The 22,747-nt window shown below is 48.9% G+C and overlaps 1 protein-coding gene across 1 annotated transcript in view; it reads left to right on the top strand.

Annotated features, from left to right (window-relative positions):
* LOC109884938 (collagen alpha-1(XIV) chain) overlaps nt 1-21,501 on the top strand; it is a 235,565-nt gene extending 214,064 nt beyond the window's left edge. Inside the window, 3 exon segments of the mRNA XM_031811818.1 lie at nt 11,587-11,664; nt 17,283-17,438; nt 21,377-21,501. Of these exon segments, the coding sequence (XP_031667678.1) occupies nt 11,587-11,664; nt 17,283-17,438; nt 21,377-21,411 (269 nt within the window). The 3' untranslated portion in view covers nt 21,412-21,501.
* The last annotated feature ends 1,246 nt before the right edge of the window (nt 21,502-22,747 follow it).

Here is a 22,747-nt window from a genome sequence, read left to right as displayed (position 1 = left end):
GTTGGTAGAGGATGACACTTCCAACACCAGGGTTGTGAGTTTGATTCCCTGGCCTGAACCAGTTGGTAGAGGATGACACTTCCAACACCAGGGTTGTGAGTTTGATTCCCTGGCCTGAACCAGTTGGTAGAGGATGACACTTCCAACACCAGGGTTGTGAGTTTGATTCCCTGGCCTGAACCAGTTGGTAGAGGATGACACCTCCAACACCAGGGTTGTGAGTTTGATTCCCTGGCCTGAACCAGTTGGTAGAGGATGACACCTCCAACACCAGGGTTGTGAGTTTGATTCCCTGGCCTGAACCAGTTGGTAGAGGATGACACTTCCAACACCAGGGTTGTGAGTTTGATTCCCTGGCCTGAACCAGTTGGTAGAGGATGACACTTCCAACACCAGGGTTGTGAGTTTGATTCCCTGGCCTGAACCAGTTGGTAGAGGATGACACTTCCAACACCAGGGTTGTGAGTTTGATTCCCTGGCCTGAACCAGTTGGTAGAGGATGACACTTCCAACGCCAGGGTTGTGAGTTTGATTCCCTGGCCTGAACCAGTTGGTAGAGGATGACACTTCCAACACCAGGGTTGTGAGTATGATTCCCTGGCCTGAACCAGTTGGTAGAGGATGACACTTCCAACACCAGGGTTGTGAGTTTGATTCCCTGGCCTGAACCAGTTGGTAGAGGATGACACTTCCAACACCAGGGTTGTGAGTTTGATTCCCTGGCCTGAACCAGTTGGTAGAGGATGACACCTCCAACACCAGGGTTGTGAGTTTGATTCCCTGGCCTGAACCAGTTGGTAGAGGATGACACTTCCAACACCAGGGTTGTGAGTTTGATTCCCTGGCCTGAACCAGTTGGTAGAGGATGACACTTCCAACACCAGGGTTGTGAGTTTGATTCCCTGGCCTGAACCAGTTGGTAGAGGATGACACTTCCAACACCAGGGTTGTGAGTTTGATTCCCTGGCCTGAACCAGTTGGTAGAGGATGACACTTCCAACACCAGGGTTGTGAGTTTGATTCCCTGGCCTGAACCAGTTGGTAGAGGATGACACTTCCAACACCAGGGTTGTGAGTTTGATTCCCTGGCCTGAACCAGTTGGTAGAGGATGACACCTCCAACACCAGGGTTGTGAGTTTGATTCCCTGGCCTGAACCAGTTGGTAGAGGATGACACTTCCAACACCAGGGTTGTGAGTTTGATTCCCTGGCCTGAACCAGTTGGTAGAGGATGACACTTCCAACACCAGGGTTGTGAGTTTGATTCCCTGGCCTGAACCAGTTGGTAGAGGATGACACTTCCAACACCAGGGTTGTGAGTTTGATTCCCTGGCCTGAACCAGTTGGTAGAGGATGACACCTCCAACACCAGGGTTGTGAGTTTGATTCCCTGGCCTGAACCAGTTGGTAGAGGATGACACTTCCAACACCAGGGTTGTGAGTTTGATTCCCTGGCCTGAACCAGTTGGTAGAGGATGACACTTCCAACACCAGGGTTGTGAGTTTGATTCCCTGGCCTGAACCAGTTGGTAGAGGATGACACTTCCAACACCAGGGTTGTGAGTTTGATTCCCTGGCCTGAACCAGTTGGTAGAGGATGACACTTCCAACACCAGGGTTGTGAGTTTGATTCCCTGGCCTGAACCAGTTGGTAGAGGATGACACTTCCAACACCAGGGTTGTGAGTTTGATTCCCTGGCCTGAACCAGTTGGTAGAGGATGACACTTCCAACACCAGGGTTGTGAGTTTGATTCCCTGGCCTGAACCAGTTGGTAGAGGATGACACTTCCAACACCAGGGTTGTGAGTTTGATTCCCTGGCCTGAACCAGTTGGTAGAGGATGACACTTCCAACACCAGGGTTGTGAGTTTGATTCCCTGGCCTGAACCAGTTGGTAGAGGATGACACTTCCAACACCAGGGTTGTGAGTTTGATTCCCTGGCCTGAACCAGTTGGTAGAGGATGACACTTCCAACACCAGGGTTGTGAGTTTGATTCCCTGGCCTGAACCAGTTGGTAGAGGATGACACTTCCAACGCCAGGGTTGTGAGTTTGATTCCCTGGCCTGAACCAGTTGGTAGAGGATGACACTTCCAACGCCAGGGTTGTGAGTTTGATTCCCTGGCCTGAACCAGTTGGTAGAGGATGATACTTCCAACGCCAGGGTTGTGAGTTTGATTCCCTGGCCTGAACCAGTTGGTAGAGGATGACACTTCCAACACCAGGGTTGTGAGTTTGATTCCCTGGCCTGAACCAGTTGGTAGAGGATGACACTTCCAACGCCAGGGTTGTGAGTTTGATTCCCTGGCCTGAACCAGTTGGTAGAGGATGACACTTCCAACACCAGGGTTGTGAGTTTGATTCCCTGGCCTGAACCAGTTGGTAGAGGATGACACCTCCAACACCAGGGTTGTGAGTTTGATTCCCTGGCCTGAACCAGTTGGTAGAGGATGACACTTCCAACGCCAGGGTTGTGAGTTTGATTCCCTGGCCTGAACCAGTTGGTAGAGGATGACACTTCCAACACCAGGGTTGTGAGTTTGATTCCCTGGCCTGAACTCCTGTGTGGTTCAGTTGGTAGAGGATGACACCTCCAACACCAGGGTTGTGAGTTTGATTCCCTGGCCTGAACCAGTTGGTAGAGGATGACACTTCCAACACCAGGGTTGTGAGTTTGATTCCCTGGCCTGAACTCCTGTGTGGTTCAGTTGGTAGAGGATGACACCTCCAACACCAGGGTTGTGAGTTTGATTCCCTGGCCTGAACCAGTTGGTAGAGGATGACACTTCCAACACCAGGGTTGTGAGTTTGATTCCCTGGCCTGAACCAGTTGGTAGAGGATGACACTTCCAACACCAGGGTTGTGAGTTTGATTCCCTGGCCTGAACCAGTTGGTAGAGGATGACACTTCCAACACCAGGGTTGTGAGTTTGATTCCCTGGCCTGAACCAGTTGGTAGAGGATGACACTTCCAACACCAGGGTTGTGAGTTTGATTCCCTGGCCTGAACCAGTTGGTAGAGGATGACACTTCCAACACCAGGGTTGTGAGTTTGATTCCCTGGCTTGAACCAGTTGGTAGAGGATGACACTTCCAACACCAGGGTTGTGAGTTTGATTCCCTGGCCTGAACCAGTTGGTAGAGGATGACACTTCCAACACCAGGGTTGTGAGTTTGATTCCCTGGCCTGAACCAGTTGGTAGAGGATGACACTTCCAACACCAGGGTTGTGAGTTTGATTCCCTGGCCTGAACCAGTTGGTAGAGGATGACACTTCCAACGCCAGGGTTGTGAGTTTGATTCCCTGGCCTGAACCAGTTGGTAGAGGATGACACTTCCAACACCAGGGTTGTGAGTTTGATTCCCTGGCCTGAACCAGTTGGTAGAGGATGACACCTCCAACACCAGGGTTGTGAGTTTGATTCCCTGGCCTGAACCAGTTGGTAGAGGATGACACCTCCAACACCAGGGTTGTGAGTTTGATTCCCTGGCCTGAACCAGTTGGTAGAGGATGACACTTCCAACACCAGGGTTGTGAGTTTGATTCCCTGGCCTGAACCAGTTGGTAGAGGATGACACTTCCAACACCAGGGTTGTGAGTTTGATTCCCTGGCCTGAACCAGTTGGTAGAGGATGACACTTCCAACACCAGGGTTGTGAGTTTGATTCCCTGGCCTGAACCAGTTGGTAGAGGATGACACCTCCAACACCAGGGTTGTGAGTTTGATTCCCTGGCCTGAACCAGTTGGTAGAGGATGACACCTCCAACACCAGGGTTGTGAGTTTGATTCCCTGGCCTGAACCAGTTGGTAGAGGATGACACTTCCAACACCAGGGTTGTGAGTTTGATTCCCTGGCCTGAACCAGTTGGTAGAGGATGACACTTCCAACACCAGGGTTGTGAGTTTGATTCCCTGGCCTGAACCAGTTGGTAGAGGATGACACTTCCAACACCAGGGTTGTGAGTTTGATTCCCTGGCCTGAACCAGTTGGTAGAGGATGACACTTCCAACGCCAGGGTTGTGAGTTTGATTCCCTGGCCTGAACCAGTTGGTAGAGGATGACACTTCCAACACCAGGGTTGTGAGTATGATTCCCTGGCCTGAACCAGTTGGTAGAGGATGACACTTCCAACACCAGGGTTGTGAGTTTGATTCCCTGGCCTGAACCAGTTGGTAGAGGATGACACTTCCAACACCAGGGTTGTGAGTTTGATTCCCTGGCCTGAACCAGTTGGTAGAGGATGACACCTCCAACACCAGGGTTGTGAGTTTGATTCCCTGGCCTGAACCAGTTGGTAGAGGATGACACTTCCAACACCAGGGTTGTGAGTTTGATTCCCTGGCCTGAACCAGTTGGTAGAGGATGACACTTCCAACACCAGGGTTGTGAGTTTGATTCCCTGGCCTGAACCAGTTGGTAGAGGATGACACTTCCAACACCAGGGTTGTGAGTTTGATTCCCTGGCCTGAACCAGTTGGTAGAGGATGACACTTCCAACACCAGGGTTGTGAGTTTGATTCCCTGGCCTGAACCAGTTGGTAGAGGATGACACTTCCAACACCAGGGTTGTGAGTTTGATTCCCTGGCCTGAACCAGTTGGTAGAGGATGACACCTCCAACACCAGGGTTGTGAGTTTGATTCCCTGGCCTGAACCAGTTGGTAGAGGATGACACTTCCAACACCAGGGTTGTGAGTTTGATTCCCTGGCCTGAACCAGTTGGTAGAGGATGACACTTCCAACACCAGGGTTGTGAGTTTGATTCCCTGGCCTGAACCAGTTGGTAGAGGATGACACTTCCAACACCAGGGTTGTGAGTTTGATTCCCTGGCCTGAACCAGTTGGTAGAGGATGACACCTCCAACACCAGGGTTGTGAGTTTGATTCCCTGGCCTGAACCAGTTGGTAGAGGATGACACTTCCAACACCAGGGTTGTGAGTTTGATTCCCTGGCCTGAACCAGTTGGTAGAGGATGACACTTCCAACACCAGGGTTGTGAGTTTGATTCCCTGGCCTGAACCAGTTGGTAGAGGATGACACTTCCAACACCAGGGTTGTGAGTTTGATTCCCTGGCCTGAACCAGTTGGTAGAGGATGACACTTCCAACACCAGGGTTGTGAGTTTGATTCCCTGGCCTGAACCAGTTGGTAGAGGATGACACTTCCAACACCAGGGTTGTGAGTTTGATTCCCTGGCCTGAACCAGTTGGTAGAGGATGACACTTCCAACACCAGGGTTGTGAGTTTGATTCCCTGGCCTGAACCAGTTGGTAGAGGATGACACTTCCAACACCAGGGTTGTGAGTTTGATTCCCTGGCCTGAACCAGTTGGTAGAGGATGACACTTCCAACACCAGGGTTGTGAGTTTGATTCCCTGGCCTGAACCAGTTGGTAGAGGATGACACTTCCAACACCAGGGTTGTGAGTTTGATTCCCTGGCCTGAACCAGTTGGTAGAGGATGACACTTCCAACACCAGGGTTGTGAGTTTGATTCCCTGGCCTGAACCAGTTGGTAGAGGATGACACTTCCAACGCCAGGGTTGTGAGTTTGATTCCCTGGCCTGAACCAGTTGGTAGAGGATGACACTTCCAACGCCAGGGTTGTGAGTTTGATTCCCTGGCCTGAACCAGTTGGTAGAGGATGATACTTCCAACGCCAGGGTTGTGAGTTTGATTCCCTGGCCTGAACCAGTTGGTAGAGGATGACACTTCCAACACCAGGGTTGTGAGTTTGATTCCCTGGCCTGAACCAGTTGGTAGAGGATGACACTTCCAACGCCAGGGTTGTGAGTTTGATTCCCTGGCCTGAACCAGTTGGTAGAGGATGACACTTCCAACACCAGGGTTGTGAGTTTGATTCCCTGGCCTGAACCAGTTGGTAGAGGATGACACCTCCAACACCAGGGTTGTGAGTTTGATTCCCTGGCCTGAACCAGTTGGTAGAGGATGACACTTCCAACGCCAGGGTTGTGAGTTTGATTCCCTGGCCTGAACCAGTTGGTAGAGGATGACACTTCCAACACCAGGGTTGTGAGTTTGATTCCCTGGCCTGAACTCCTGTGTGGTTCAGTTGGTAGAGGATGACACCTCCAACACCAGGGTTGTGAGTTTGATTCCCTGGCCTGAACCAGTTGGTAGAGGATGACACTTCCAACACCAGGGTTGTGAGTTTGATTCCCTGGCCTGAACTCCTGTGTGGTTCAGTTGGTAGAGGATGACACCTCCAACACCAGGGTTGTGAGTTTGATTCCCTGGCCTGAACCAGTTGGTAGAGGATGACACTTCCAACACCAGGGTTGTGAGTTTGATTCCCTGGCCTGAACCAGTTGGTAGAGGATGACACTTCCAACACCAGGGTTGTGAGTTTGATTCCCTGGCCTGAACCAGTTGGTAGAGGATGACACTTCCAACACCAGGGTTGTGAGTTTGATTCCCTGGCCTGAACCAGTTGGTAGAGGATGACACTTCCAACGCCAGGGTTGTGAGTTTGATTCCCTGGCCTGAACCAGTTGGTAGAGGATGACACTTCCAACACCAGGGTTGTGAGTTTGATTCCCTGGCCTGAACCAGTTGGTAGAGGATGACACTTCCAACACCAGGGTTGTGAGTTTGATTCCCTGGCCTGAACCAGTTGGTAGAGGATGACACTTCCAACACCAGGGTTGTGAGTTTGATTCCCTGGCCTGAACCAGTTGGTAGAGGATGATACTTCCAACACCAGGGTTGTGAGTTTGATTCCCTGGCCTGAACCAGTTGGTAGAGGATGACACTTTTAACACCAGGGTTGTGAGTTTGATTCCCTGGCCTGAACCAGTTGGTAGAGGATGATACTTCCAACACCAGGGTTGTGAGTTTGATTCCCTGGCCTGAACCAGTTGGTAGAGGATGACACTTCCAACACCAGGGTTGTGAGTTTGATTCCCTGGCCTGAACCAGTTGGTAGAGGATGACACTTCCAAACCCAGGGTTGTGAGTTTGATTCCCTGGCCTGAACCAGTTGGTAGAGGATGACACTTCCAACACCAGGGTTGTGAGTTTGATTCCCATGGGGGACCAGTACAAAAGAAGTATGGACTCACTACTGTAAGTCACTCAGGATAAGTGTGTCTGGTAAATGACAGAAATGTAAAACACATTTTTTAAAACTTTCCTAGTTGTCTTTTCATGAGCTATTGTGTCCCTGGCCTGTCACTCACACTGTTGATGGAAGAAACACATCCTGGGTTGGATTGATCCTCCCCTCCTGCCCAGACCAACAGAGCCAGAAACATCCTCATAGCTAGAGATATGACTGACCAGTCTGAAACATCCTCATAGCTAGAGATATGACTGACCAGTCTGAAACATCCGCATAGCTAAAGATATGACTGACCAGTCTGAAACATCCTCATAGCTAAAGATATGACTGACCAGTCTGAAACATCCTCATAGCTAAAGATATGACTGACCAGTCTGAAACATCCTCATAGCTAAAGATATGACTGACCAGTCTGAAACATCCTCATAGCTAGAGATATGACTGACCAGTCTGAAACATCCTCATAGCTAAAGATATGACTGACCAGTCTGAAACATCCTCATAGCTAGAGATATGACTGACCAGTCTGAAACATCCTCATAGCCAGAGATATTGATTGATTGGTTGAATTGATTAGAACATTGAAAGTAGTAGGCTGCTCAACATTACATACAGATAATACTGACTGGTCTGAAGCATTCAAATCTATGAAACATAGTTACAGATGGTAGTGGTAGAACGCTTTATCGTTCCCCGGGGGGGGAATTGGTTTTGCAGAAGAATCATGTCCATAAAAACAACAGACATATCGCAAGGAACAAACAGGAATATGACAGAACATTACACACAAACAGGAATAGGACAGAACATTACACACAAACAGGAATAGGACAGAACATTAAACACAAACAGGAATATGACAGAACATTAAACACAAACAGGAATAGGACAGAACATTAAACACAAACAGGAATAGGACAGAACATTACACACAAACAGGAATATGACAGAGCATTACACACAAACAGGAATAGGACAGAACATTACACACAAACAGGAATATGACAGAGCATTACACACAAACAGGAATAGGACAGAACATTACACACAAACAGGAATAGGACAGAACATTACACATGAACAGGAATAGGACAGAACATTAAACACAAACAGGAATATGACAGAGCATTACACACAAACAGGAATAGGACAGAACATTAAACACAAACAGGAATATGACAGAGCATTACACACAAACAGGAATAGGACAGAACATTACACACAAACAGGAATAGGACAGAACATTACACACGAACAGGAATATGACAGAACATTACACACAAACAGGAATAGGACAGAACATTACACACAAACAGGAATAGGACAGAACATTAAACACAAACAGGAATAGGACAGAACATTGAACACAAACAGGAATATGACAGAACATTACACACAAACAGGAATATGACAGAACATTACACACAAACAGGAATATATAACAGAGTGTCAGCCTGGTGTTAAACAGCACCATTAACAGAGTGTCAGCCTGGTGTTAAACAGCACCATTAACAGAGTGTCAGCCTGGTGTTAAACAGCACCATTAACAGTGTCAGCCTGGTGTTAAACAGCACCATTAACAGAGTGTCAGCCTGGTGTTAAACAGCACCACTAACAGAGTGTCAGCCTGGTGTTAAACAGCACCACTAACAGAGTGTCAGCCTGGTGTTAAACAGCACCATTAACAGCGTGTCAGCCTGGTGTTAAACAGCACCATTAACAGAGTGTCAGCCTGGTGTTAAACAGCACCATTAACAGATTGTCAGCCTGGTGTTAAACAGCACCATTAACAGAGTGTCAGCCTGGTGTTAAACAGCACCATTAACAGAGTGTCAGCCTGGTGTTAAACAGCACCATTAACAGAGTGTCAGCCTGGTGTTAAACAGCACCATTAACAGAGTGTCAGCCTGGTGTTAAACAGCACCATTAACAGAGTGTCAGCCTGGTGTTAAACAGCACCATTAACAGAGTGTCAGCCTGGTGTTAAACAGCACCATTAACAGAGTGTCAGCCTGGTGTTAAACAGCACCACTAACAGAGTGTCAGCCTGGTGCTAAACAGCACCATTAACAGAGTGTCAGCCTGGTGCTAAACAGCACCATTAACAGAGTGTCAGTCTGGTGTTAAACAGCACCATTAACCACCACTCCTCTGACTCCGCTTGGCAGGACTTGCTAGAGCAGGAGTTTGGCTTGGTTCAGCTTGGCAGGGGATGGTACAGCAGGGAAACCAAGGCATACTAATGGACTAGGTTGGGCACAGCCACCAGAGGAAAAAGTACTGGCTTATTGAGCACTTAATGCAATGATTGGCAGGACATAGTAGAGGAGGACAGTCTGACTAGATGAAGACCAGACATAGTAGAGAGGACAGTCTGACTAGATGAAGACCAGACATAGTAGATGAGGACAGTCTGACTAGATGAAGACCAGACATAGTAGATGAGGACAGTCTGACTAGATGAAGACCAGACATAGTAGAGGAGGACAGTCTGACTAGATGAAGACCAGACATAGTAGAGAGGGCAGTCTGACTAGATGAAGACCAGACATAGTAGAGAGGGCAGTCTGACTAGATGAAGACCAGACATAGTAGACGACAGTCTGACTAGATGAAGACCAGACATAGTAGAGAGGACAGTCTGACTAGATGAAGACCAGACATAGTAGAGGAGGACAGTCTGACTAGATGAAGACCAGACATAGTAGAGAGGACAGTCTGACTAGATGAAGACCAGACATAGTAGAGAGGACAGTCTGACTAGATGAAGACCAGACATAGTAGACGACAGTCTGACTAGATGAAGACCAGACATAGTAGAGGAGGACAGTCTGACTAGATGAAGACCAGACATAGTAGACGACAGTCTGACTAGATGAAGACCAGACATAGTAGACGACAGTCTGACTAGATGAAGACCAGACATAGTAGACGACATTCTGACTAGATGAAGACCAGACATAGTAGAGGAGGACAGTCTGACTAGATGAAGACCAGACATAGTAGACGACAGTCTGACTAGATGAAGACCAGACATAGTAGAGGAGGACAGTCTGACTAGATGAAGACCAGACATAGTATAGGACAGTCTGACTAGATGAAGACCAGACATAGTAGACGACAATCTGACTAGATGAAGACTAGACATAGTAGACGACAGTCTGACTAGATGAAGACCAGACATAGTAGAGGAGGACAGTCTGACTAGATGAAGACCAGACATAGTAGAGAGGACAGTCTGACTAGATGAAGACCAGACATAGTAGACGACAGTCTGACTAGATGAAGACCAGACATAGTAAAGGAGGACAGTCTGACTAGATGAAGACCAGACATAGTAGAGGAGGACAGTCTGACTAGATGAAGACCAGTCATAGTAGAGGAGGACAGTCTGACTAGATGAAGACCAGACATAGTACAGGAGGACAGTCTTTTAAAAAAAAAATTATTTCACCTTTATTTAACCAGGTAGGCTAGTTGAGAACAAGTTCTCATTTGCAACTGCGACCTGGCCAAGATAAAGCATAGCAGTGTGAGCAGACAACAAAGAGTTACACATGGAGTAAACAATTAACAAGTCAATAACACAGTAGAAACCAAAGGGGGAGTCTATATACAATGTGTGCAAAAGGCATGAGGAGGTAGGCAAATAATTACAATTTTGCAGATTAACACTGGAGTGATGAATGATCAGATGGTCATGTACAGGTAGAGATATTGGTGTGCAAAAGAGCAGAAAAGTAAATAAATAAAAACAGTATGGGGATGAGGTAGGTGAAAAAGGGTGGGCTATTTACCAATAGACTATGTACAGCTGCAGCGATCGGTTAGCTGCTCAGATAGCTGATGTTTGAAGTTGGTGAGGGAGATAAAAGTCTCCAACTTCAGCGATTTTTGCAATTCGTTCCAGTCACAGGCAGCAGAGTACTGGAACGAAAGGCGGCCAAATGAGGTGTTGGCTTTAGGGATGATCAGTGAGATACACCTGCTGGAGCGCGTGCTACGGATGGGTGTTGCCATCGTGACCAGTGAGCTGAGATAAGGCGGAGCTTTACCTAGCATGGACTTGTAGATGACCTGGAGCCAGTGGGTCTGGCGACGAATATGTAGCGAGGGCCAGCCGACTAGAGCATACAAGTCGCAGTGGTGGGTGGTATAAGGTGCTTTAGTGACGAAACGGATGGCATCTGACTAGATGAAGACCAGACTTAGTAGACGACAGTCTGACTAGATGAAGACCAGACATAGTATAGGAGGACAGTCTGACTAGATGAAGTCCAGACATAGTAGACGACATTCTGACTAGATGAAGACCAGACTTGGTAGAGGAGGACAGTCTGACTAGATGAAGACCAGACATAGTAGACGACAGTCTGACTAGATGAAGAACAGTGTACTGGGTATCCTAAAGGAACTAGGAGAATGTGAGAAGTTACATGAGGACATGGTGACTTTCTGTTAAGGTCAAGGTCATATGTACTTTGTGTGTCGTCTGTCCTCAGGTCTCCCAGGAGAGAAGGGGGAGAGGGGGAGTCAAGGTGTGGGGACACAGGGCCCCAGAGGTCCCCCAGGACCACCAGGTAAGGATCCTTACATCCTCTCATCATTCCTCTCTTCTCCTCCCATCACAGTCCTCCCTCTCATCCTTCCATCTTACAGAATCACAATCAGAGTGTATACTAATCCACATGTAGTGTGTAGAGACAGTATATACTAATCCACATGTAGTGTGTAGAGACAGTTTATACTAATCCACATGTAGTGTGTAGAGACAGTTTATACTAATCCACATGTAGTATGTAGAGACAGTTTATACTAATCCACATGTAGTGTGTACACTGTGTACACTTACTTCTCCTCGTCATCCTCCCTTCACCCCCCTCACCTTCCTCCTTACTTCTTCTCGTCATCCTCACATCACCCCCTCACTTTCCATCTTACTTCTCCTCGTCATCCTCCCTTCATCCCCCATACCTTCCACCTTACTTCTCCTCGTCGTCCTCCCTTCATCCCCCCTCACCTTCCACCTTACTTCTCCTCATCATCCTCCCTCCCCCCTCACCTTCCATCTTACTTCTCCTCGTCATCCTCCCTTCATCCCCCCTCACCTTCCACCTTACTTCTCCTCATCATCCTCCCTCCCCCCTCACCTTCCATCTTACTTCTCCTCGTCATCCTCCCTTCATCCCCCCTCACCTTCCACCTTACTTCTCCTCATTATCCTCCCTCCCTCCCCCCCACTCATCTTCCACCTTACTTCTCCTCATCATCCTCCCTCATCCCCCCTCACCTTCCATCTTACTTCTCCTCGTCATCCTCCCCTCACCCCCCCCACTCACCTTCCACCTTACTTCTCCTCGTCATCCTCCCTTCACCCCCCCCTCTCATCTTCCCTCCACAATCCTCCCTCCAGCATTTAGAAATCCCAGATAATACATGTGTGGATATGCATCCCATTCACTACCACCTTATACAGACAATGCATGCTGGAGAGGGGATTCACCCATTCACTACCACCTTATACAGACAATGCATGCTGGAGGGGGGATTCACCCATTCACTACCACCTTATACAGACAATGCATGCTGGAGAGGGGATTCACCCATTCACTACCACCTTATACAGACAATGCATGCTGGAGAGGGGATTCACCCATTCACTACCACCTTATACAGACAATGCATGCTGGAGGGGGGATTCACCCATTCACTACCACCTTATACAGACAATGCATGTTGGAGGGGGGATTCACCCATTCACTACCACCTTATACAGACAATGCATGCTGGAGAGGGGATTCACCCATTCACTACCACCTTATACAGACAATGCATGTTGGAGGGGGGATTCACCCATTCACTACCACCTTATACAGACAATGCATGCTGGAGAGGGGATTCACCCATTCACTACCACCTTATACAGACAATGCATGCTGGAGGGGGGATTCACCCATTCACTACCACCTTATACAGACAATGCATGCTGGAGGGGGGATTCACCCATTCACTACCACCTTATACAGACAATGCATGCTGGAGAGGGGATTCACCCATTCACTACCACCTTATACAGACAATGCATGCTGGAGGGGGGATTCACCCATTCACTACCACCTTATACAGGCAATGCATGCTGGAGAGGGGATTCACCCATTCACTACCACCTTATACAGACAATGCATGCTGGAGGGGGGATTCACCCATTCACTACCACCTTATACAGACAATGCATGCTGGAGGGGGGATTCACCCATTCACTACCACCTTATACAGACAATGCATGCTGGAGGGGGGATTCACCCATTCACTACCACCTTATACAGACAATGCATGCTGGAGGGGGGATTCACCCATTCACTACCACCTTATACAGACAATGCATGCTGGAGAGGGGATTCACCCATTCACTACCACCTTATACAGACAATGCATGCTGGAGAGGGGATTCACCCATTCACTACCACCTTATACAGACAATGCATGCTGGAGGGGGGATTCACCCATTCACTACCACCTTATACAGACAATGCATGCTGGAGGGGGGATTCACCCATTCACTACCACCTTATACAGACAATGCATGCTGGAGGGGGGATTCACCCATTCACTACCACCTTATACAGACAATGCATGCTGGAGAGGGGATTCACCCATTCACTACCACCTTATACAGACAATGCATGCTGGAGAGGGGATTCACCCATTCACTACCACCTTCTACAGACAATGCATGCTGGAGAGGGGATTCACCCATTCACTACCACCTTCTACAGACAATGCATGCTGGAGGGGGGATTCACCCATTCACTACCACCTTATACAGACAATGCATGCTGGAGAGGGGATTCACCCATTCACTACCACCTTATACAGACAATGCATGCTGGAGGGGGGATTCACCCATTCACTACCACCTTATACAGACAATGCATGCTGGAGAGGGGATTCACCCATTCACTACCACCTTATACAGACAATGCATGCTGGAGGGGGGATTCACCCATTCACTACCACCTTATACAGACAATGCATGCTGGAGGGGGGATTCACCCATTCACTACCACCTTATACAGACAATGCATGCTGGAGGGGGGATTCACCCATTCACTACCACCTTATACAGACAATGCATGCTGGTGGGGGGATTCACCCATTCACTACCACCTTATACAGACAATGCATGCTGGAGGGGGGATTCACCCATTCACTACCACCTTATACAGACAATGCATGCTGGAGGGGGGATTCACCCATTCACTACCACCTTATACAGACAATGCATGCTGGAGAGGGGATTCACCCATTCACTACCACCTTATACAGACAATGCATGCTGGAGGGGGGATTCACCCATTCACTACCACCTTATACAGACAATGCATGCTGGAGAGGGGATTCACCCATTCACTACCACCTTATACAGACAATGCATGCTGGAGAGGGGATTCACCCATTCACTACCACCTTATACAGACAATGCATGCTGGAGAGGGGATTCACCCATTCACTACCACCTTATACAGACAATGCATGCTGGAGGGGGGATTCACCCATTCACTACCACCTTATACAGACAATGCATGCTGGAGAGGGGATTCACCCATTCACTACCACCTTATACAGACAATGCATGCTGGAGAGGGGATTCACCCATTCACTACCACCTTCTACAGACAATGCATGCTGGAGAGGGGATTCACCCATTCACTACCACCTTATACAGACAATGCATGCTGGAGAGGGGATTCACCCATTCACTACCACCTTCTACAGACAATGCATGCTGGAGGGAGGATTCACCCATTCACTACCACCTTCTACAGACAATGCATGCTGGAGGGAGGATTCACCCATTCACTACCACCTTCTACAGACAATGCATGCTGGAGGGAGGATTCACCCATTCACTACCACCTTCTACAGACAATACAACACTATAATGAGAGGTGTTTCTAGGACAGGTTGGGTTTCATGGGACACTAACGGCTGACACACTTTAATAAAAAACATGTCAATCAAAGGCCCCACTATTTTGTTGATGGAGAACTCTTGTGTATTCAGACCACACTGTGACTGCAGTGGAATTCCTCTCACTAGGGATTTTCTGTAAAGAAAACACCGTTTGAAACTTTTAATAACATCAGAACAATCCTCATGTGTTTTGGATTTAAAGTTGATCTGTCTTGGATTGCTGTCTATAATGTCAAACAGATGTTTGGACAATATTTTGGGGAGAAACAAACCTTTTGTATTGATTCTTCTTTGTACACTACAATTTTTTTATCAGAAAACCAATACAGGACTATGCATCTGATTGTTGTTTAATCGATTCTCAACTCTGAAATATATAAATGACAAAAAAAACTATGTCTGAAAGTTCACGATGAAACATCAGGAGACTGTGGTTCCTGGCATGGGTTTTACTACTGTAATGGAAATCAGGGAGGATATTTTTAGATCCAGAAGAACAGAACTCTGTAGATGAGGATTCCACTCATATCTCACTGAGCACCACAACGCCTCAGATTGTTGCCATGTCAGCAAACATTGGAATGTGTGTTCATGGATGGAACTGGGGCTGGGCTTCTGTAGTCAAACTGGGGCTGAGACTGGGCTTCTGTAGTCAAACTGGACTGCTGTAGTCAAACTGGGCTGCTGTAGTCAAACTAGACTGCTGTAGTCAAACTGGACTGGGACTGGACTGCTGTAGTCAAACTGGGCTGCTGTAGTCAAACTAGACTGCTGTAGTCAAACTGGACTGGGACTGGACTGCTGTAGTCATACTGGACTGGGACTGGACTGCTGTAGTCAAACTGGGCTGCTGTAGTCAAACTGGACTGCTGTAGTCAAACTGGACTGCTGTAGTCAAACTAGACTGGGACTGGGCTGCTGTAGTCAAACTGGACTGGGACTGGACTGCTGTAGTCAAACTAGACTGGGACTGGACTGCTGTAGTCAAACTGGGCTGCTGTAGTCAAACTGGACTGGGACTGGACTGCTGTAGTCAAACTGGGCTGCTGTAGTCAAACTAGACTGCTGTAGTCAAACTAGACTGCTGTAGTCAAACTATACTGGGACTGGACTGCTGTAGTCAAACTGGGCTGCTGTAGGCAAACTGGACTGGGACTGGACTGCTGTAGTCAAACTGGGCTGGGACTGGACTGCTGTAGTCAAACTAGACTGGGACTGGACTGCTGTAGTCAAACTGGGCTGCTGTAGTCAAACTGGACTGGGACTGGACTGCTGTAGTCAAACTGGGCTGGGACTGGACTGCTGTAGTCAAACTAGACTGGGACTGGACTGCTGTAGTCAAACTGGGCTGCTGTAGTCAAACTGGACTGGGACTGGACTGCTGTAGTCAAACTGGACTGGGACTGGACTGCTGTAGTCAAACTGGGCTGCTGTAGTCAAACTGGACTGGGACTGGGCTGCTGTAGTCAAACTGGGCTGGGACTGGACTGCTGTAGTCAAACTGGGCTGCTGTAGTCAAACTGGACTGGGACTGGACTGCTGTAGTCAAACTGGGCTGCTGTAGTCAAACTAGACTGCTGTAGTCAAACTGGACTTGGACTGGACTGCTGTAGTCATACTGGACTGGGACTGGACTGCTGTAGTCAAACTGGGCTGGGACTGGACTGCTGTAGTCAAACTGGGCTGTTGTAGTCAAACTGGACTGCTGTAGTCAAACTAGACTGCTGTAGTCAAACTAGACTGCTGTAGTCAAACTAGACTGGGACTGGACTGCTGTAGTCAAACTGGGCTGCTGTAGTCAAACTGGACTGGGACTGGACTGCTGTAGTCAAACTGGGCTGGGACTGGACTGCTGTAGTCAAACTGGACTGGGACTGGACTGCTGTAGTCAAACTGAACTGGGCTGAAGGACAGGCTTCTGTAGTGGAAACTTCAACAGAAGTAGGATAATAACTGTCTGATCTGGGTTCAGGGCATTATTCTGAGGGAACCCACACATATATATACACACTGCCTGTAGTCTGGCCACTCAACAACACACTGACTATTTTACATCCTACTTCGTCATTGCAGAAGTAACAAGGGGGACGATTCATGAAACATAGTTTTCATTATTTTATCTCTATAGTTTACAACATGGTCGGCCGTAGCAACAGACTGGTGTTTGGTGTGTAATTTGTCCTCTTGTAGGTCCTGTTACTAACTGTGTATCTTGCCTCCACAGGTCTTCTAGGAGAGGGGCGTACAGGCAGCCAAGGCCCCGCCGGTAGACCAGGCAGCCAGGGTACCCCAGGGCGACCAGGCACCCCTGGATCCACGGGCCCTGCTGGTGCTGCTGGCTACTGCGACCAGAACTCCTGTTTGGGCTACAACGTTGGAGGTAACCGCCATCAGAACACATAGATATCCCTATCTATAAGTTCTGGATACTGTAGGACTGAGATTACTAGGAGCAACTGGGTTTTATACCACAGTAAATCTGATGGATACTGTGTGTGGTTATGCACTGAGTGTACAAAACATTAAGAACACCTTCCTAATATTGATTTTGCCCTCAGAACAGCCTCAGTTCGTCAGGGCGTGGACACTACAAGGTGTTGAAAGCGTTCCACAGGGATGCTGGCCCATGTTGACTCTACAAGGTGTTGAAAGCGTTCCACAGGGATGCTGGCCCATGTTGACTCTACAAGGAGTTGAAAGCGTTCCACAGGGATGCTGGCCCATGTTAACTCTACAAGGAGTTGAAAGCATTCCACAGGGATGCTGGCCCATGTTGACTCTACAAGGTGTTGAAAGTGTTCCACAGGGATGCTGGCCCATGTTGACTCTACAAGGTGTTGAAAGCGTTCCACAGGGATGCTGGCCCATGTTAACTCTACAAGGTGTTGAAAGCGTTCCACAGGGATGCTGGCCCATGTTGACTCTACAAGGTGTTGAAAGCGTTCCACAGGGATGCTGGCCCATGTTGACTCTACAAGGTGTTGAAAGCGTTCCACAGGGATGCTGGCCCATGTTGACTCTACAAGGTGTTGAAAGCGTTCCACAGGGATGCTGGCCCATGTTGACTCTACAAGGTGTTGAAAGCGTTCCACAGGGATGCTGGCCCATGTTGACTCCACAAGGTGTCGAAAGCCTTCCACAGGGATGCTGGCCCATGTTGACTCTACAAGGTGTCGAAAGCGTTCCACAGGGATGCTGGCCCATGTTGACTCTACAAGGTGTCGAAAGCGTTCCACAGGGATGCTGGCCCATGTTGACTCTACAAGGTGTCGAAAGCGTTCCACAGGGATGCTGGCCCATGTTGACTCTACAAGGTGTTGAAAGCGTTCCACAGGGATGCTGGCCCATGTTGACTCTACAAGGTGTTGAAAGCGTTCCACAGGGATGCTGGCCCATGTTGACTCTACAAGGTGTTGAAAGCGTTCCACAGGGATGCTGGCCCATGTTGACTCTACAAGGTGTTGAAAGCGTTCCACAGGGATGCTGGCCCATGTTGACTCTACAAGGTGTAGAAAGCGTTCCACAGGGATGCTGGTCCATGTTGACTCTACAAGGAGTTGAAAGCGTTCCACAGGTGATGCTGGCCCATGTTGACTCTACAAGGTGTCGAAAGCGTTCCACAGGGATGCTGGGCCATGTTGACTCAACAAGGTGTTGAAAGCGTTCCACAGGGATGCTGGCCCATGTTGACTCTACAAGGAGTTGAAAGCATTCCACAGGGATGCTGGGCCATGTTGACTCTACAAGGTGTTGAAAGCGTTCCACAGTGATGCTGGTCCATGTTGAAAGAGTTCCACAGGGATGCTGGCCCATGTTGACTCTACAAGGAGTTGAAAGCGTTCCACAGGGATGCTGGGCCATGTTGACTCTACAAGGTGTTGAAAGCGTTCCACAGGGATGCTGGCCCATGTTGAAAGCGTTCCACAGGGATGCTGGCCCATGTTGAAAGCGTTCCACAGGGATGCTGGCCCATGTTGAAAGCGTTCCACAGGGATGCTGGCCCATGTTGAAAGAGTTCCACAGGGATGCTGGCCCATGTTGAAAGCGTTCCACAGGGATGCTGGCCCATGTTGAAAGCGTTCCAGAGGGATGCTGGCCCATGTTGAAAGCGTTCAACAGGGATGCTGGCCCATGTTGAAAGCGTTCCACAAGGATGCTGGCCCATGTTGACAGCGTTCCACAGGTATGCTGGCCCATGTTGAAAGCGTTCCACAGGGATGCTGGCCCATGTTGAAAGCGTTCCACAGGGATGCTGGCCCATGTTGAAAGCGTTCCACAGGGATGCTGGCCCATGTTGAAAGCGTTCCAGAGGGATGCTGGCCCATGTTGAAAGCGTTCCACAGGGATGCTGGCCCATGTTGAAAGCGTTCCACAGGGATGCTGGCCCATGTTGAAAGCGTTCCACAGGGATGCTGGCCCATGTTGAAAGCGTTCCACAGGGATGCTGGCCCATGTTGACAGCGTTCCACAGGGATGCTGGCCCATGTTGAAAGCGTTCCACAGGGATGCTGGCCCATGTTGAAAGTGTTCCACAGGGATGCTGGCCCATGTTGACAGCGTTCCACAGGGATGCTGGCCCATGTTGACAGCGTTCCACAGGGATGCTGGCCCATGTTGACAGCGTTCCACAGGGATGCTGGCCCATGTTGAAAGCGTTCCACAGGGATGCTGGCCCATGTTGACAGCGTTCCACAGGGATGCTGACCCATGTTGAAAGCGTTCCACAGGGATGCTGGCCCATGTTGACAGCGTTCCACAGGGATGCTGGCCCATGTTGACAGCGTTCCACAGGGATGCTGGCCCATGTTAACTCCAATGTTTCCCACAGTTGTGTCCAGTTACCCCGTTCAAAGGCACTTAAATGCCTTTCCCATTCACCCTCTGAAGGACACACATATACAAAACATGTCTCAATTGTCTCAAGGCTTAAAAATCCTTCTTTAACCCATCTCCTCCCCTTCATCTACACTGATTTGAAGTGGATTAAACAAAGTGACATCAATACGGGATCATATCTTTCACCTGGATTCACATGGTCAGCATGTCATGGAAAGAGCAGGTGTTCTTAATGTTTTGCACACTCAATGTATATTATTCCTGAATTCAATCTAAACAGAAATGTAGAAAGAGAGAGTAACAGTAAGTGCTGTGTGTGTCAGATCTAAAGCCTTCTCTTCATGGTCCGTTGCAGGAGAGTCCTGTCCTTCCAGTCAGCTGATGTTTTGACCCAGTAGTTTGAAGGGACCCAGTGGTTAGTTAGTGTTATTTTCATTAGATGAAATGAAAGACAGTTGACGATGTTTATTGCAGATCATTTCAGGACATAAAACAACACCAGTGTCTGGCTCCGCCCCTGACTTTTTACAACTAGTAAAAGTTCAAGTATTTTCCTCAGTGACTAACTAACTGGCGACTGGTAAATCGTACAGAGATTGACATTGTAATTGTCCCTCTACATTTCGTGAAGTATTTTAGAGCTATTGAAATGTTATGCTGTATGTTCTCGTGACGCGTTTTATACACACTATGGATGTTTAATATGAGTGACCGTGTCCTTTAGTTTATTTTATTTAACTAGGCAAGTCAGTTAAGAACAAATTCTTATTTATAAATGACGGCCCAACCCCCTTTGCCAAACCCGCCCTATGGGACTCCTAAATCACACCCAGATGTGATACAGCCTGGATTCGAACCAGGGACTGTAGTGAAGCCTCTTGCACTGAGATGCAGTGCCTTAGACCACTTGAGAGCCCCCTTAGTGGGCCTGCTTTCACTGCTAACCTAAAAGGATATTAACACTAAGACCATTATGCTATAGCTGTTTGGATTGAATTCAGGCAGGGTATTATTTGACATTGAACAATTGGTTCATTCCCACAGATGTGGTTAAACATGTGGTTGAATCACTTTAAGATGGGAGTGCCTCTCACAGCGATGTGTGGTGCACATTTGACCTAAAATGCTTCCCCACAACTTGTGCATGTCTGAGTTACTATACTGTAAGTATACTGGATGTACAACCATGTATCCTGTGTGACTCTCATTTCACTGTTCTACATCTTTATGACATTTTCTTACATTAAGAAAGAGAAATAAAGATGACAGCACTATGTTGTGCCTGTCTGCTTTCAGAGCTCTGATGAGCAGCTGCCATAACACAGCAGTCTGAGTCAGAGATACTGACTAGCACAACCACTAGTGGGTCCATGTGGTTTTTGGAATGGTAGCATGTTGGTGTTATGTGGTCTGGTATCTGTACTGACGTAAGGTGTTTCTCTGTGTCTCTGTCTGTGTCCTCTGTTCTGGTTCTAACTCAAGGAGGACAGGAACAGGAATATGAGAATGACTACTGAGCAACATTCTCTTAGTTCCAGACCCCCCCTCCTCTCCTCCCACCCTCTCCTCTCCTCCCTCCCACCCTCTCCTCTCCTCTCCTACCTCCCTCCCTCCCTCCCTCCCTCCCTCCCTCCCTCTCCTACCTCCCTTCCTCCCACCCTCTCCTACCTCCCTCTCCTCTCCCCTCATAGTCCATCAGCCACCCTCTCCTCTCCGATGAGACCATCAGACACCCTCTCCTCTCCCCTCCCCTCATAGTCCATCAGCCACCCTCTCCTCTCCCCTCCCATCAAAAAGAGACCATCAGACACCCTCTCCTACCTCCCTCCCTCCCTCCCTTCTGCCGCACAAAAACTAGACCATCAGATACACTCCTCCCTCCCCTCCTCCCTCTCCTCCCTCCCTCCCTTCTGCCGCACAAAAATAGACCATCAGACACCGTCTCCTCCCTCCCCTCCTCCCTCCCTTCTTCCTCATAAAAAGAGTCCATCAGCCACCCTCTCCTCTCCCCTCAGAGACCATCAGCCACCCTCTCATCTCCCCTCCCCTCATAGTCCATCAGCCACCCTCTACTCTCCCCTCCCATCATAAAGAGACCATCAGACACCCCTCCTCCCTCCCTTCTTCCTCATAAAAAGAGACCATCAGCCACCCTCTCCTCTCCCCTCATAGAGACCATCAGACACCCTCTCCTCTCCCCTCCTAGAGACCATCAGACACCCTCTCCTCTCCCCTCCTAGAGACCATCAGACACCCTTTCCTCTCCCCTCCTAGAGACCATCAGACACCCTCTCCTCTCCCCTCATAGAGACCATCAGCCACCCTCTCCCCTCCCCTCATAAAGAGACCATCAGCCACCCTCTCCTCTACCCACATAAAGACACCATCAGCCACCCTCTCCCCTCCTCTCCCCACATAAAGAGACCATCAGCCACCCTCTCCCCTCCCCTCCCCACAGAAAGAGACTATCAGCCACCATCTCCCCTCCTCTCCCCACATAAAGACACCATCAGCCACCCTCTCCTCTCCCCTCCCCACAGAAAGAGACCATCAGCCACCCTCTCCCCTCCTCTCCCCACATAGAGACCATCAGCCACCCTCTCCTCTCCCCTCATAAAGAGAACATCAGCCACCCTCTCCCCTCCCCACAGAAAGAGACCATCAGCCACTCTCTCCTCTCCCCTCATAGAGACCATCAGCCACCCTCTCCTCTCCTCTCCCCTCATAAAGAGACCATCAGCCACCCTCTCCCCTCCCCTCATAAAGAGACCCTCAGCCACCCTCTCCTCTCCCCTCATAAAGAGACCATCAGCCACCCTCTCCTCTACCCTCATAAAGAGACCCTCAGCCACC

The sequence above is a fragment of the Oncorhynchus kisutch genome, unplaced genomic scaffold, assembly GCF_002021735.2.
Source record: "Oncorhynchus kisutch isolate 150728-3 unplaced genomic scaffold, Okis_V2 Okis02a-Okis13b_hom, whole genome shotgun sequence".
Taxonomy (NCBI): Eukaryota; Metazoa; Chordata; class Actinopteri; order Salmoniformes; family Salmonidae; genus Oncorhynchus; species Oncorhynchus kisutch.
This window is presented reverse-complemented; position numbering and strand designations above follow the sequence as displayed.